This window comes from Zootoca vivipara, chromosome 4, assembly GCF_965207765.1.
Source record: "Zootoca vivipara chromosome 4, rZooViv2.hap1.1, whole genome shotgun sequence".
NCBI lineage: Eukaryota > Metazoa > Chordata > Lepidosauria > Squamata > Lacertidae > Zootoca > Zootoca vivipara.
The window spans coordinates 16,402,946-16,418,019 of record NC_142587.1 but is presented as its reverse complement, the minus strand read 5'-3'; the positions used below and the strand labels follow the sequence as shown (position 1 = coordinate 16,418,019).

The 15,074-nt window shown below is 41.5% G+C and overlaps 1 protein-coding gene across 2 annotated transcripts; it reads right to left on the bottom strand.

Moving 5' to 3' along the window:
- Positions 1 to 3,602: 3,602 nt before the first annotated feature.
- Positions 3,603 to 14,456, bottom strand: SLITRK6 (SLIT and NTRK like family member 6). 2 transcript variants are annotated; one of them, XM_088667524.1, is made up of 3 exons: positions 13,747 to 14,341; positions 12,330 to 12,362; positions 3,603 to 6,959 (listed from the first exon to the last, which is right to left on the bottom strand). In XM_088667524.1, the coding sequence occupies exon 3, from the start codon at positions 6,947 to 6,949 to the stop codon at positions 4,424 to 4,426; it is 2,526 nt and encodes an 841-aa protein (XP_088523650.1). In that variant the 5' UTR covers positions 6,950 to 6,959; positions 12,330 to 12,362; positions 13,747 to 14,341; the 3' UTR covers positions 3,603 to 4,423. The 2 variants fall into 2 exon arrangements, with proteins under 2 accessions (XP_088523650.1, XP_034972154.1); XM_035116263.3 differs by lacking the exon at positions 12,330 to 12,362 and having other exon boundaries at positions 13,747 to 14,456.
- Positions 14,457 to 15,074: the final 618 nt, after the last annotated feature.

The following is a 15,074-nucleotide window of genomic DNA, read 5'->3' as shown; positions in this document are numbered from 1 at the left end:
CATGGCACCGGCCCGCCAGGAGGGCGCCGCGAGCTGCGCCTGCCCGCACTGGGAAACGGGGCGGAAGGGCGCCGGAGAGATCCAGCGCACCATGGCGACAGGGGCGCTTAAGACGGCGCTGCAGAAGCCACCTCCCACAACTGCATGACCCCAGTAAGTGAGACTTCAGTTGGGACAAGGGGCAGCTTCCCAATTCACCTCAGGCGATGAAATGGGACAAGCCAATCTTGCTTGGTTGAATACCACCCACTGAAATGAATGAACTTAAGTTAGTCATGGCCATTGATTTCAATGGATCTAGCCTGAGTAGGACTGGTGTTGAACACCACCTGTTACCTCTGCAAGCCCTTAGAAGATATTCAGTGTGTGAGTCAGTCTTAACTCTGCTTTATAAGACTGCAAAAAGTATAATAAGTAAAAAAATCAGCTCAGACACTATCCTAAGGAACTCCATATGTATCAGCAGTGAAATAGGAATGACTATATTTTGTGGGGGGAGGGAGAAATCAAAGTGAGCATTGTATTAATCAGGAATATGTGTGCAGTCCATAAAACAAGTGAGGTCTGCAAAACATGAAAAACGGGGAGTGTGCCCATATGTGCAGTAAATGCAATAAAACATCCACATAGCCGGGGGGGGGGCGGCGACACATCATCTCTTCACAGCTTCTTGCTTATCACACTGCTAAGTTGAACACCTCTAAAATGATGTGATAGGGGCAGACATGTTCAGAAACTGGAGGGAGCTTATTGCCCCAGCCTTAATATTTATAGCACAATCCTACATTTGTTTTAGCAGAAGCAAGCATTCAATGTCACTTACCTCCAGGTCAATACATTCAAGCTTACAGCAATGCAAAGCAATACAATAGATGTGAACTCAGTAGAAATTTGCATTGAATTCAATAGGTCTTACTCAAAGAATGCATGTGCATTATCAACAATAGGTGCATCTGCCAGCAATGGGTAGATTTGGTTTTCTCTGTTTCTTATTTTTCCAACCTTAAGTTCAGTTCTCCACATTTCCACATAAGTTTGTGATTTTTTTTAAGGTTCTCATGAAAATTCATCAGCATTTTAGTGTGAATTTTCACATTTTACATTTTGTATCTATATTTATAAAGGAGTTTCCTCCATGCAATGTATTTTTGCATGCTTTCTAATATATGCATTTATAGGCACACTTTACCCTAATATATGTATTCTTTTGCACATCACTTGGCAGGAGAACTGCTTTGCAAAATTTGGAGAAGTGTGAGTTTTGAAGGGCGGCTGCGTTTTGGTTCACATATTGTTTCAAAAAGTGAAGGTTTGGTAAGGTCACCTTTAAATGTGAACTGCATCAAATTTATTCCCCTTCTCTAACTACAACTTATTAATAATAGTAGTAGTATCTTTATTAGTACAGTGGAACCTCAGTTTATGAACACCTCGGTTTACGAATTTTCGGTTTACAAACGCCGTGGAACCATCTGGAACGGATTAATTCACTTCCATTACTTTCAATGGGAAAGTTCGCTTCAGTTTATGAACAGACTTCCGGAACCAATTACACCCATGCTTCAGGTTAAGTACGCTTCAGGTTGAGTACTCCGCGGACCTGTCTGGAACGGATTAATCCACTTTCCATTACTTTCAATGGGAAAGTTCGCTTCAGTTTATGAACGCTTCAGTTTATGAACAGACTTCCGGAACCAATTGTGTTCATAAACCGAGGTACCACTGTAGTCAGTTTCTTTTGCCAAAGCAAATTACTAAAAATAAGGGAACAGCACCAAAACCAGCTTATCTCCAACAAGTTCTTCTTTCTCCAAGCGGGGAAAAATAATAATCAAAGTACTCATCATGTAGTGTGACATCACATCTGCATCTCCATGTTTCTCAATTTGAATATCCTGTAGTGAGTGTCTCATGAAAGAATATTTCAAATTCTCTATTCAGAACCCACAGGCAGGGGTGAGGAGAGATTATTTCCATGGCAGCCCCATGATAAATGCAGCAGGTGTTTTCATGCCTATCACATTACCACAAAAGTGTCATCTCCCTGTTTATTCGTAGGAGGAGCCTATAGTTTTGGTTGTGAAATCAACGATCAAGCTGCAGGGCTACAGTCTGAGTTTCGTGAAAGACATTGCAACATTGTGCCAATTGGCGTGAATAAAGTATCTGGTACAAATATTTCCTTTTCTTCTCCGCAGAGAGGCTGTTTCTTTAGAAGGTCAAGACACTGCAGAGAAATTAACATTTATGTCAGATGCTACATAAGCAAACCTCTGGAAGCTTAATTATGATGCTTTATTTCTTGATTACAAATGGGTATGAATCTTGTAGGCAACACTTCCTGTTTTCTAACGACTTTTAAACTACTTACGGCTGAATTGATTTAACAATGCATTTTTTATAGTATGTAACCATTCAGCCTTAAATAGTCAGTGCCAGAAGTGGGGGCGAATGAATCCATCAAAGTGTAGCTGGTTCACAAAAGACGAGCTTAAACAGGAGGGGAAATGCAGGTCAGAGTAACAATTTGGCACTGTGTCAGTCATGCATGGGCACTAAACTGCCTTCTTGCACCCAGAACAAGATACTTCTGTATGCATGACGACGGACTGAAGCCTCCCATTTGATTTCTGAACAGATCTGAACTTGTGCGTGCAGGTCTTGCCAATGTCTTTTTATTTAAAAAAGGAACTTTTGGGGGGGGGTGCATTATCTTTTTTATTTAAAAAAAAACCATTTATTGTCATCTTTTTATTTATAGCTAGAAGTTCTTTGATTTTCTTGAAAGGCACCCAAGAATAATAATAGTAACTGTGAACTGAAATAGATACAAATTGTACAGAATAAATAGTTCATATAAACCTAACTAAGCTTTGTAGTAAAATAAAGCTGTCGTGCTTCATGTCACCTTCATCTTCTGGAGCATCTTTGTGAAGTACATCCCATTGATTTCCACAGAACATCTGCCAGGCTGCTCGCATTATTTTCCCTTTTTTAGGTTTGCATCTAAGTTGTTGGGCGTGTGCACCGAAAATGTGGCTTGAGTATGCAACGGACGGGTGTGCAAAAACACAGATGTAGCCGTCCGAGAGCTAGAATTGATCGTACCTCCTTGTCGAGTGCATACTCATCAGAAAACACGGGACAGTTGCAGTGTGATAGCCGAAACAGCCTGACAGAACTTGCTTTCATGTAAGCATGCTTAAGCATGCGGACAAATCAATGGCTGGGACCCAGCTTAGTCACTGGCAACTATATATGTTCAGCATTAACATGACACATACCCAAGATTCTGGACTGCTAACATTGTAAATATAGATTCCAGCGATTTGCTTTAAAACAAGTTGCAAACCGAGCACATGTACTTTTTTTTTTAAAGTGCTTGGTATCACTTTCAAACCGGACCTGATGAAAGCTCTTTTGCTGAGTAATTGTAGCAAATATGGAGTATTTATACAGATACACAAATAAGATCTCATTGCTCATTGGTGTACTTATTTGCATGTGACATTTAACTCACCACAGTGAATTGATGTTTCATCTGAAGTATCCACAACCATAACAGGAGCCAATCATATAAATAATAATTATAACCCAGCTCATTGATTTACTAATATATTTACAATAAATTCTCAGTAGCTTTCCAAATTTCCTCAGGTATGAGTGCCAAACCAATGGTGCACAGAACTCTATAGCAGCATTATATTGAAGATTGTCCAAAAAACAATTAAAATTGCCTACTAGGGAAAGTAACCAAAAAAGAGAGTTTTGTTTATGTCTTTTAGGATTCCTAGATAAAACATGTACACAGCTTTCCCCTCCTTCTGAATATTCTAACAGGGTTTTTTTCTAAAAATATATAAATAACATTCCAAATAAAAAGTACTTAAATACTGGCAGAACCTGGGGGTGTACAGTTAAATATCTGTTTAAAAATCATGTAATTTATCTTGTATTTATTATGTGGCAATCTCATGTGCAATCCATAGACAATACTCATACATGTGAACTAATTCCTAACCAATATACACTAGCTTCTTGGAACCAGGTATAGAGGTGCATTTAAAAGAAAATTTAGTGTCTAGGTCCAGGGTACAAAAGTAACCAATGCTTCAAGCTTTTTTCTCTCTTTTCTAAGCGGACAAAATGAGGGATTGCCATGCAGGTCTCGAGGAATATGGCCAGCTGAACTTCCTCCCAGAATCCAGTTGCCCAAAGATCACATTTAATGTGAGGATGAGACACAGAGCCTGCAAATTTCCCCATGGCTTCACACAGTTATCCCTGAGAGTTTCTTTTCACTCGGATTACTACTGTGCTTAAAGTTCTGATTGACGACACATTATTATAAGGCACTTTTATTTACAAGTTCCGAGTTAAGATAGAAGAGTTTTCGACTTAATCCTTCAAAAAAGGGTCCCTTTTATGTTTGCTGTTCCAAGACCTCCAGGTAATCAGGTTCAGCATGCAGGTTGGCTTTGAGTTCAAAATATTCATTTTTAGTCTGTTCTAGTAAAACTTTCCTTGGTCTGGAGTACATGAGTGTCTCCATTAGCTTTAGTTCCTCGTGAGCTCCTGGATAGTGTACCTCCATATCAGGGTGTAACTGGGCTATGTTTTTCCGTAGATACTCAGTTATCCCTAGTTGCTGAAGTTCTCTTTCTTTCTCAAGAATGTTCCTGTACAAGGAGCTGGCATCCTGGAAGGAAAGGAACTCAGCCGATTGGTCTGTAGCTTTATATTTGACATTTGACCCCGTCAGAGGGGAGGAGTGCTCCCTCTCCAAGAGGCCTCTGCGGAGATGTTTGGAATCATTCATCTCCTTGTCATTCATCTCCTGTTGATGGTCTGTAAATTTGGGGCTGAAAGATGGGCTTCGATAAACTTGCACCATGGGGCTGAGCATACGCTGCTCATACAAGCTTGTGGCCGGGCGCTCAGTGGTGTGGTGTGTCGTTTTGTGACCATACATGCTGTACTGAAGCTGCACTGGGCTGTTGTCCCGCATCTGTTCGTCTGCGTGCTTCTTTTTGTACCTTCTCCGCCGGTGTAGAACAAGGACGACGATCCCAGCTGCGCAAAAAATGATGGTTACAAAGACTATCAAAAGCCCCAGGATTAAAACCGAAAGAGGAATGGCATCGGTAAGTGATCGCAGAATAGTGTCTGCCGTATTGGCGGTGGTTGGTGACGTGGTGACATCTATGAAGCTAGCATGAGTTGCGGAAGATGGGCTGTTTATTCCGGGACATAGCACATCACTATTCAGAGATTTCAGTTTCTTTTTAGCTAAATGCCTTGGAGATGTGCAGAAAATGTCGCCCGTCATTGTGTTTCTGTTCAGCTTTTGTATCCATTGCTGCAGCCCAACTGAGTCACAAGTACAATCCCAAGGGTTGTCTTCTAGCTCAAGTTGTACGAGTAAATCCAGATCATCTAAGACATTCCCTACAGGCAAATGTGCAAACTGGTTGGTTTTCAGATTTAGCCTGGCTAGAGGAACTCCAGAAAAAATGTGGGCTGGCAAAGTCTGAAGAAGGTTATTATTTAAATAAAGGACCTTTAGTTTAGGCATGGGATGAAATGTCCCCGGTAAGACCTCCTTGATGAAATTATATTCAAGATACAAATACTCAAGGCGCTGCAGGCCTAAAAATAAATTACGACTCAGCTTGGTGAGATGATTCCCATTGAGATATAATTTCTGCAATCTGGTGAGATTGAGGAAGGATCCTTCTTCTAGTATTTCAATACGGTTGCTTCCCAAGTGAAGCAAGTCTAGGCTGCCATAGTCTACAAGGTCTGATTTCAGTAATGTCTGAATTATATTTCCAGCTAGTATAAGCTTTTTAGGATTTGGAGGAGGAGGCCCTAAATCTGACAGGCTTTCAATGTTTTGTTCCTGGCATTGCATTAAAATCCCTGAAAGGATATTGCTAGTGCACTGACAAGGGATCGGACAATATACACCAGGAAGCAGAGTAGCTGGCTTTGTTACGTGAAGTGTTAAAGCAGTTTCCCTGGTAGGAACCCTAAAAATAGGTATTACCTTGGTTGAGTAGTGACTATCACTTATTGACGTGGTAACCACCAAGGGTAAGGACCCTGATGGGGCATCAAGATCATTTGTAGGGTGAGTGGGACAGAGGGATTCTTTTTTTAATCTGCTTAAAATGCTGCCTTTCAAAATGGGAGGGCTGTGGCATACAACATCACCTATTATGGACTGAGGAGGCATGTTTTCTAACCAAGCTTTCAACTCCACCAGGTCGCAATTGCAGACCCATTTGTTATCTTCCAACTGAAGGTCTAGAATTCTACCAATATGTTCTAAAAAACCAACATAAGGTAGAGTCTGCAGCTGGTTCCCACGGAGATCCAAGTGAGTTAATGGCACAAAGCGAAATACGTTGGAAGGAAGAAACTCAATGGCATTGTCATTTAAAATGAGCACCTTTAGCCTGTTGAGCTTGCTGAAGGCACTTGATTCAATTATTGTGATGAAATTGTTGTCGGCTTGAAGGAATTCCAAGTTCTCCAGCCCATGGAATGTGTCTTCCCTAAGTACTTCTAACGAGTTATGATTGATATGAAGTTGCTTAAGGAGACTTAGTCCATTAAATGCTCCTGGTTCAATGTCTACAATGTAGTTAAATCCAAGATGGAGTGAGAGAGCGTTGATGAAGCTGGAGAAGTCATTCACATGTAACATGGTCAAACTGTTGTTGAGGAGACTAAGGTGGAAAGGCCGGGATGGTGGAACATGTACTTGCGATAACTCCTTGATGCCTCTTTCTTCGCAGTTTATATTAAAGACACCATCCTTTTCCTCACAAGAACACAGCATATCACAAGAGCCAATAGTTGAAGGTAAAGCTGGTTTGGACTGTAGTACATCACAAGCAACCCCCATCAAACTTAACGTAATTATCCAGAGCTTCATGGTCATCCAGCAGCTTCTGCAAAATACAATACAGATATATACTTCATTTTTATTTTTATTTAAAGGTCATCACCACAACATAAGGTAGAGTCTGGAGCTGGTTTCCTCTACCCCTTGCCCGCCCATATGCTCCAATATACAAGCCACCCACTGAAGCCGCAACTCCTATCAACTGAAACATTATAGTAATTCTTTAAGATGAAAATGGTCAACTGGTTGACCATTGAGTGCATCCAATTTCCAAGTTAAATTTGCCCAGTTCTGTAGAGTAACATTTCTGGACACCACTGTGTTCTCTGCTTATTGGATAAGCAACTTTCTTTTCACAAGGTGGGGTGACTAAACTTCACCCAACTATTCTGAATGAGTGTTCGTGTTAAGAACTATGATATTACCCTCTTTTCTTGAGAACTACCATAGTTCTTCCTTGAGGATTGTGAATAACCCAAACAGTGGAGTGGTATAGTGTATGTCCTTCAGGCTTAAGAAATCGGCTACCCCTCTGCTGTGTGGAAAGGAAGAGTTACAAGTCGCCACTTGTCAGAAGTATATGTCTGATAATTGATAACTTGTACCATAGATGGACCACAAAAAACCCTGAATTGTCGATTTATTTCAGTGCAAAAAACTTATTTAGAAATTGGATGAAAACAACAAAGGAAGAATGCTGTCCCCCAACATTTGTCACAGTGAATGCCAAACATTTGAATGATCAAACGATTTAAACTTTTAGCATAGTAACAGTTGAGTACCAACATTTTATTTCTAGAATTTAAGTCAAGAAGGAAAAGAAGTCACAGAAAAGAGAAAAAGTTTCATATAAACACCTCAGTCTTGCGTGGAATCATAGGACTACCTTTCCACTACAAAGTGGCTCCCTCTCTCCAATCATCTCTCAGTGAAGATTTACAATGAATCAAGGATTGTAAATCCTGCTACAGCTCCAATATTCACCTGGCAAGGTTATAAGGGTCCATTACATTCTACAGCATGAAGACAGTTGCAGCATGTTCCAGTAATGTCAGAGTCTAAAGCCATATGAGAGGTACCTGTGACATGATTCCTTGCCATGCCAGCATTGCAACATGGCAAGGAGACTGTCTAGTCTGGTCTTTGCTAAAGAACTAGTTAAATTGTGTCCATTACCAGTGTTACTTTCCCATTCTGTTGACTTCTGTGGCAGCTAACATGGTACTTTCCATAGAGTTAGATTGGTCCCACCAGAATGGACAGGGGAAATGACAATCATTGACCAGCATCTCATCTGAAATACACCACATGGTTCTTCTACCATGGTGAGCTGTGCATATCAGAAATCATTTATTGAATGATTCCAATTCCTTAAATACACAAGTCACTTAGAAGTTACGCATACACAGCTACAACTATGCGTCTGACACTCCCAGTGCAATCCTTATACATGTCTACTCAGAAGTGTCAATTGATTCATTCCCTATTTGTGATGCTCCCTTTCATTTGTGAAGTTTGGGGGGATGGCATCACCCACAAACAAGATGGAGGTACCAATAGACTTAGGGAAACACAAAAATGGGGAGACTCCAAAATAGCTCAGTGAGGACTGAATCTGTTCCAGTATCCATGGAACAATGGATCAGGTGGAAAAGAAAACCAGGAGAGGAGAGAACGGAATAGGCTGGCAGGCTGGAAGAACTCAAAAGACTTCAAAACACTGCTGATCAGCTGGCAGACAGGCAGGAGCTGTTAGCTGAGAGATAAGGCAAGGAGCATAATAATAATAATAATAATAATAATAATAATAATAATAATAATATATTTTTTTATTTATACCCCGCCCATAGAAGGAATAAAGAGGAGAGAGGAAGCTGTACAGTTACATCCCTGTGTCTCTTCCTCCATTCCCTTTCCCCCATTCCTCTCTTCTATGAGCAAGAGAGGATGGAGAAAGGGGCATTCAGGTACAAAATGATTGGAGAGAACCGTAACTTATATTTGGATAAATCATTTCGTGGCAGGGCCAGCCAAGCATGTTTTGCTGCCTGAAGCAAAGGACAATATGTTGCCCACACACAAAATCCAAGTGGACTGGCAGCTGGATCTTATTTAAATGCTGGTCACATGATATCATTCTCCACATCATCTGGGACAGCAGCCTAGTTTAGATGTGGCCAAGTTGGGGCACGTAGCACATACACGGGGGGACAGTGGCGGCGGTTATCATGCTATGCATTTTGCATTTTTTACAGCCCTGTGATTAGGGGCTTTAGAGGAACAAGTGGCACCTGCTGCCTGAACCAGTTGATACCCTTTGACTAATGGTAGGGCCAGATTATTTCCGAGTTCACGTTGAGAAGTCTTATTTAAAATGTCTCCAGGCTGCCCATCAATAGAAAAAAGATCAAAGCTGAAACTGGGCATTAGTGTGCCTACAACCAAGGATCTCCTATACCCCTCAAAAAGATAGCAGGAAAGAGAAGAGAGCAGGTGTGTGTGCTGGTAGTCCTGCTAATGCAAATGCCTAAGCAAATGCAGTTTACACCATACTGCAGGTTAGGAGAACCTATGACTAAGAGACAGTGCAGTACAGGCAAGGGTATATGATGAATACTGCAGGCCAGGCTCCAAGTTGTCTACAACCACCATGCAGGGGTTATCCAGACGCATTAGACCCCTTGTTACAGATTACCAGCTGACACGGCAGCTTTCCATTGTTTTGATCCTCATGATCCGGTCTGGGCTGAGAGCGGAAACAAAAACCTGCAATTAAATTCACTGCCATAGCCCTAATGCAGATGGGTGTGGCTGTGGATTGTGTTGAGAGACTGTCACAGCAGTCCCAAAACATAGCCCCTGGTTAACAATGTATGCCAGAGGTAGAATTGGGTCTGGGGCTGGTGTGGATTCCTGGTCAGCATTCTCCTATATGTCTTAAAGATGCAGTAAAGGATGCACCAAAGATCAATCAAATTCACCACCACCCTCAAGTCCCCCTCCCAGGCCAAACTGCTTGCACAACCTTCAGGCTTCATTGGCATGTGTGCATGCTGATTGGCTGTGCTGTCAAATGTTTTTTTAAAGTTACCTAAATTTTGTACATGAAGAAAGAGCAAGGACAGCGGTTTTTGAGGGTCCCTCACCTGTCGCAGGTAACATACACACACCTGGGGCATGCTGCAACATTTTGTTGCAAGGCATAACTCATCCTTATTTTAAAGCATCATCTCTTATTTTTGCTCTCCATCTGTTTGTGTGTATTTGCATTTTAGGTACATCTTGGAAAATAAGTATAAGAAGAAAGTGGGGAAAAAGGGGGACAAGCAAGCTGTGAACAAGATGCTGATCTGGATATATTAGATATTTTCATCTACATTATTAATTTCACTCGAAGGTAAATATGGCACAGAATTGCTATATATACATGGATGATACTGCCTCCTATGGAATTCAAAATGTGCATTGCCTTTAAAGGAACCAGTTTTTGGAAATGTGGACCTGCTGAGCAATATGTCCTATTAAACACGTTTAAATGTGGGAAATTATCTGTCGTACTAACACAGTTCTTTTAATATAGTTTAACTTGCGACTGCGTATTCTTTACTTATCTTTATGTGTTTACTTAGTCATGTTTGAGTATCTCCTTTTGTTTCACATGGGGTCATCTGATCTCAATGTATTAACAATGTAAACAGTTCCATATTTCCCAAGTAAAGAATTTCTGCTTTGGAAAGGATGCTTCAAAACACATTTAGGCAAGCTCTGTTTTGGTACACTGCTTATTCTAAGGCAGGGAGCAATAGTCACCTTCCAGTGCAATTCTGTGCATGTTTACTTAGAAGCAAGCGCCACTTACTTCAATGGGACTTCCTTCCAAACAAGAGTGCATGGAATTACAGCTTCAGCTTCTCTGAAGTGGTGCTATTGATGCCCATGAATCTAGCCTATAATAAGGGGCTAAAGGATTGCAGTTTTTACAGATGACATCCAATTTGGCTCGGAGACTCAGCTCAACATGCAACCACCCAGAAAGGTGCTTTATGCAGAAGTTGAACTTTTTCTTCATTTCCTTCTACAAAGCATTTGTGTGTTGACATCTATATGCACAAGTCCAGGATTCATAGCTGCCAAGTTTTCCCTTTTCTCGCGAGGAAGCCTATTCAGCATAAGGGAAAATCCCTTAAAAAAAGGGATAACTTGGCAGCTATGCCAGGATTGAGGTCATGTCTTCAACCACTGTGAAGTCGTGTGTTGCTTCCCTGCACTCATTTGGGCAATTAGTACCATTCAATAAAGGAGATTTTGCAGCAGATTTTAACCCGATTGGGCTTCAGGAAGGCATACTGCTCTAAAGTACCAAGGGGGTGCAATAGTAGGAGAGGAATATTGCCTTCAAGTCCTAGCTTGTGGACGTCCTCAAGGCATCTGGTTGGCTACTGTGGAGAAGAGGATGTTGGACCGAAATCCCAAACCTAATTACCTGGGTGTAAGACCCATTGAACTCAATGAAACCTACTCAAATAGGAGTCCCCTGTTGGTGGACCTTTCTGATCCTCTTAGGGCTGCAGTAGATTTTATTTAGCTTGGAGGGATTCACTTCCAAGTAAACATGTACAGGATCAGTCTGTTCAGCTACGGGTAGCAATTTTGATTTTTTTTGTTGTTCCAACATGACTATAAGCTTCATTTCAGAAGCATTCAGCCAGAGAGCATGGGTGTGTGTCAGATTGGCCCCATAACTAGTGGAACTCGCAGTGAAATCCTATATAAGCCTACTCAGATGTAAGTCCCATTGAGTTCAGTGGGGCTTATTCCAAAGTAATTGTATATAGCATTGCAGCTTCAGTCTTAAAGGCAACTATGTCAATATTTTGAATGGGCCAATATTTTGAATGGGCCTACAAGTAATGATGTGGGTTTTTTTCTTGTTTGGGTGTGTGTGTGGGGGGGGGGGTGTCCATAAAGGGATAAATACACATATTTTGGATCAAACAAAAGAAGTTTCTTGCCCCACTCTAGAGTCTAAAATATCCACTTCTCCTTAACTTTAGTACGCTCACCCCAACCAACCTTGCTGACTGATGAACAAGACCCAGCATGTAGATCCTGTTCTACCAAAGGAGTTAGCTTAATACCAGCCATTAAAGCAAAAAGTATTCCCCACTTTTAGTACCCAAGGCTTTGTTTTTTATATCCTAATTTCACAAATAAAGCTTCTTGTAAACACTTGTCTTCAGCAAAGCAATTGGGCCATTAATTCAACTTTTATTTTCTCTTAACTGTTCTTCTGCTAAGCAGGCAGAGAGAGCACTCTGAACATACTTGTTAAGATGTCCTTGGGCAAAAATTAAGAGAAGTAAATCAACATGCATTAATTTAAAGTGCATGTTGCATCGAAGGACGCTTTACATACATTTCTGAAGATGAAAGGCTCCCACATTCTTTTCTGAAACACAAATGTTTAAAAGTATTTGCAACCGGCTAGAAAGGCATTCGCCTCTTAATCATTGTCATACTTTGGCTGGGTAAAATTGCAATGTCTTTCTCTCTCTCTCTCTCTCTCTCTCTCTCTCTCTCTCACACACACACACACACACAGAGAGAGAGAGAGAGAGAGAGACAGTTTCTGCAGAAAGATTCTTGGAGCTTCTGTCTAGTCTGGAAGACATCAACTCACTATCTTATATTTTGTCCTTCCATCTGTCCACCTCATCCCAACTCTTCAAAAGCCATTGCTAGTAACACAACTGTAAACAAAAGCCTATTTTTGGCTAACATATTATTTGCATTTTAAAACTTCTACCCCATCAAACATGGCTTTATCCATGCATGGATGGGGCCCCCTTGGGGCTGCTAACCTTATATTATAAATATAATGAAACTTCAAAATATCCAAAGTGACACAAGAGTATAACTTACTTAATATTGCCCGTTCCAGAGAAGTGTCCCTTGTACCCATTAATTCACTTGCTTAGTTGAAGCATTATGTTCCCAATGCTCTAATTTCATAGATACTTTCAAAAACTACCTTAAATAAATGGTTCCATTTTGAGCATGGAGGGAGGAGGGAGTTTGGGGGAAACCTAAGGAACACCACACACACACACACACACACACACACACACACACACACACCTCCCCTGCCTCTTGGTAGATTTTTGCACATTTTTGCATTTTCAGGAGCACTGATTAATGAGTGTCCCTAAGGCAAAGTTTCCACACAGATTGAAAGCAATAAACCCATCTGTTTTAAACAACAGTAGAAATCAAATACCTTTCTTGTTTCAATTAATGCTTATACAGTTGTTAGAAAGTGGATATGACGGACTACAAAGCCTCAGGTTAAGGAACAATCTCTTGAATATTTAGCAGGCTATGTGCTCCTTTGTCAAATTCTGCAGGCAACTACAGCTTACTCTAGGATCTCAGAAGGAATCTATGGGTTTGGTGTATGTAAAATCCTTTTCGTGTGTGCCACTGCAAATGCCACTCCTTAAATCTCTCCTTCCCTGCCAGCCAATTTCTTTTAAGAACCTTCCATGCACAAAATATCCCCAGGACCTATGCAACACTTGAGGTGCCATTCTATAAGTTTTGAGCAAATATTTGCTCTAGCAGGAAATAAGCCTCTCTCTCTCTCTCTCTCTCTCTCTCTCTCTCTCTCTCTCTCTCTCTCTCTCTCTCTCTCTCTCTGTGTGTGTGTGTGTGTGTGTGTGTGTGTGTTTGGTGGAGCGGGGGAGAGAGAAACAGAATAGGTAGCCAAGGTGATTTTTACAATGCAAAAAAAGCTGCCTATAGTTAAGTTGATTCCTAAATGAAAGTGTCCTTACCTGTACAGCAGCTACACCCACTGACACAGCCGGCGATGCACAGAGTCGCTCTTCGTATACAATCCCCTTCCTTGTAATCTCCAAAACGAGCCCTTTCCAGTCCCCCACCAACCTAGGTTAAGGTCTCTCTTTGCAGAGATCTCAAGCGTGGCTGCAGTTCCTTGAAGTTACAATCCTAGATCCGAAGCAGGACAGATCATTTTTGACTGAGAGCGGGGGGGGGGGGGGTGTAATAATAATAATAATAAAATCTTGCAGGAGGTGGAGAGGGGTAGAACGACGCCAGGGAGAAACAGAACCCACTACACCATCCTGTAAACAGTTGTCCCTTTTGCTCAATTAAAATTCACAGCAGACTTCCCAGCTAGGCTGACTTTCTGCACGTAGTTAACCATTTGCGAGCTTCGGGATGCAGGAAATAAACCCAGCGCTCCGCAGGACTTCAAGCGATCACTCCTGGCTTTGCAAGAAACGCAGTATGTATCTTTAGATGCTTTAAGGATCCAAACTGCTGCGATCCACGCTCTCTCTTTCTCCGTCGCTCCCCCCTCTCTCGCCCCTCGGAGAGTCTTTCTTGTTAGCTCAGTTTGTTATTAGTCAGATTGCCAGAGGCTGGGAGGTAGTAGGCGTAAATAAAGAGACTTCTTGGCTTTTGACTCAGCCTTTAAGCCCTTCCCCATCGCGGAGCGTTAATCTGCCAGTGTCATTTAAAACAAGATCCACGCAGCTCCACCTTAGGAAAGCTCAGCTCCTCCTCCTGCTGCTGCAAATTATCTCACCTTCTTCTCCTTTACCCCCTTCTTAACCCTAACTCCCCCCCCACCCTTAAAAAAGAAGCAAAACACCTGAAGCTCCTAAAAGAAACATACTACTCCATCTCTCATAGAAAGCAAAATAAATATTCATTTCTGGGAAGGAGGGAGGGATATTCCGTCAGCATTTGGTAGCCTTATCAATGAGAGAGATTCTTGTTCCAATCTGGATCCAAAGGTCTGTTGCAAAAACTCAGAGATTGTCCAGCCATTGACTAGAGAATATTTTTTTCTCCTACAAAAGAAGACTCTCTGTGATTAATTACCTGTTAATAGAGAGAAAGGTTTCGTCTAAAGTGTGGTAAGTGGTCCATAGATGCTGCTCTCTGGTCTCATCTTCTGGGATGTTTAACTGGTGTAGAAGTGTGAGTGTTTTCATGGATCGGACTGAAGCAATCCTGGGTTTTTTTTTTTTTACAGAGGCAGGCAGAATGCAGCAATTGTTCTCCAGAAATCCTCCTGTGTCCTGTGCTACAGAGAGGATCAGCTTGATTTTCTAATTGACTGCTTTCCAAA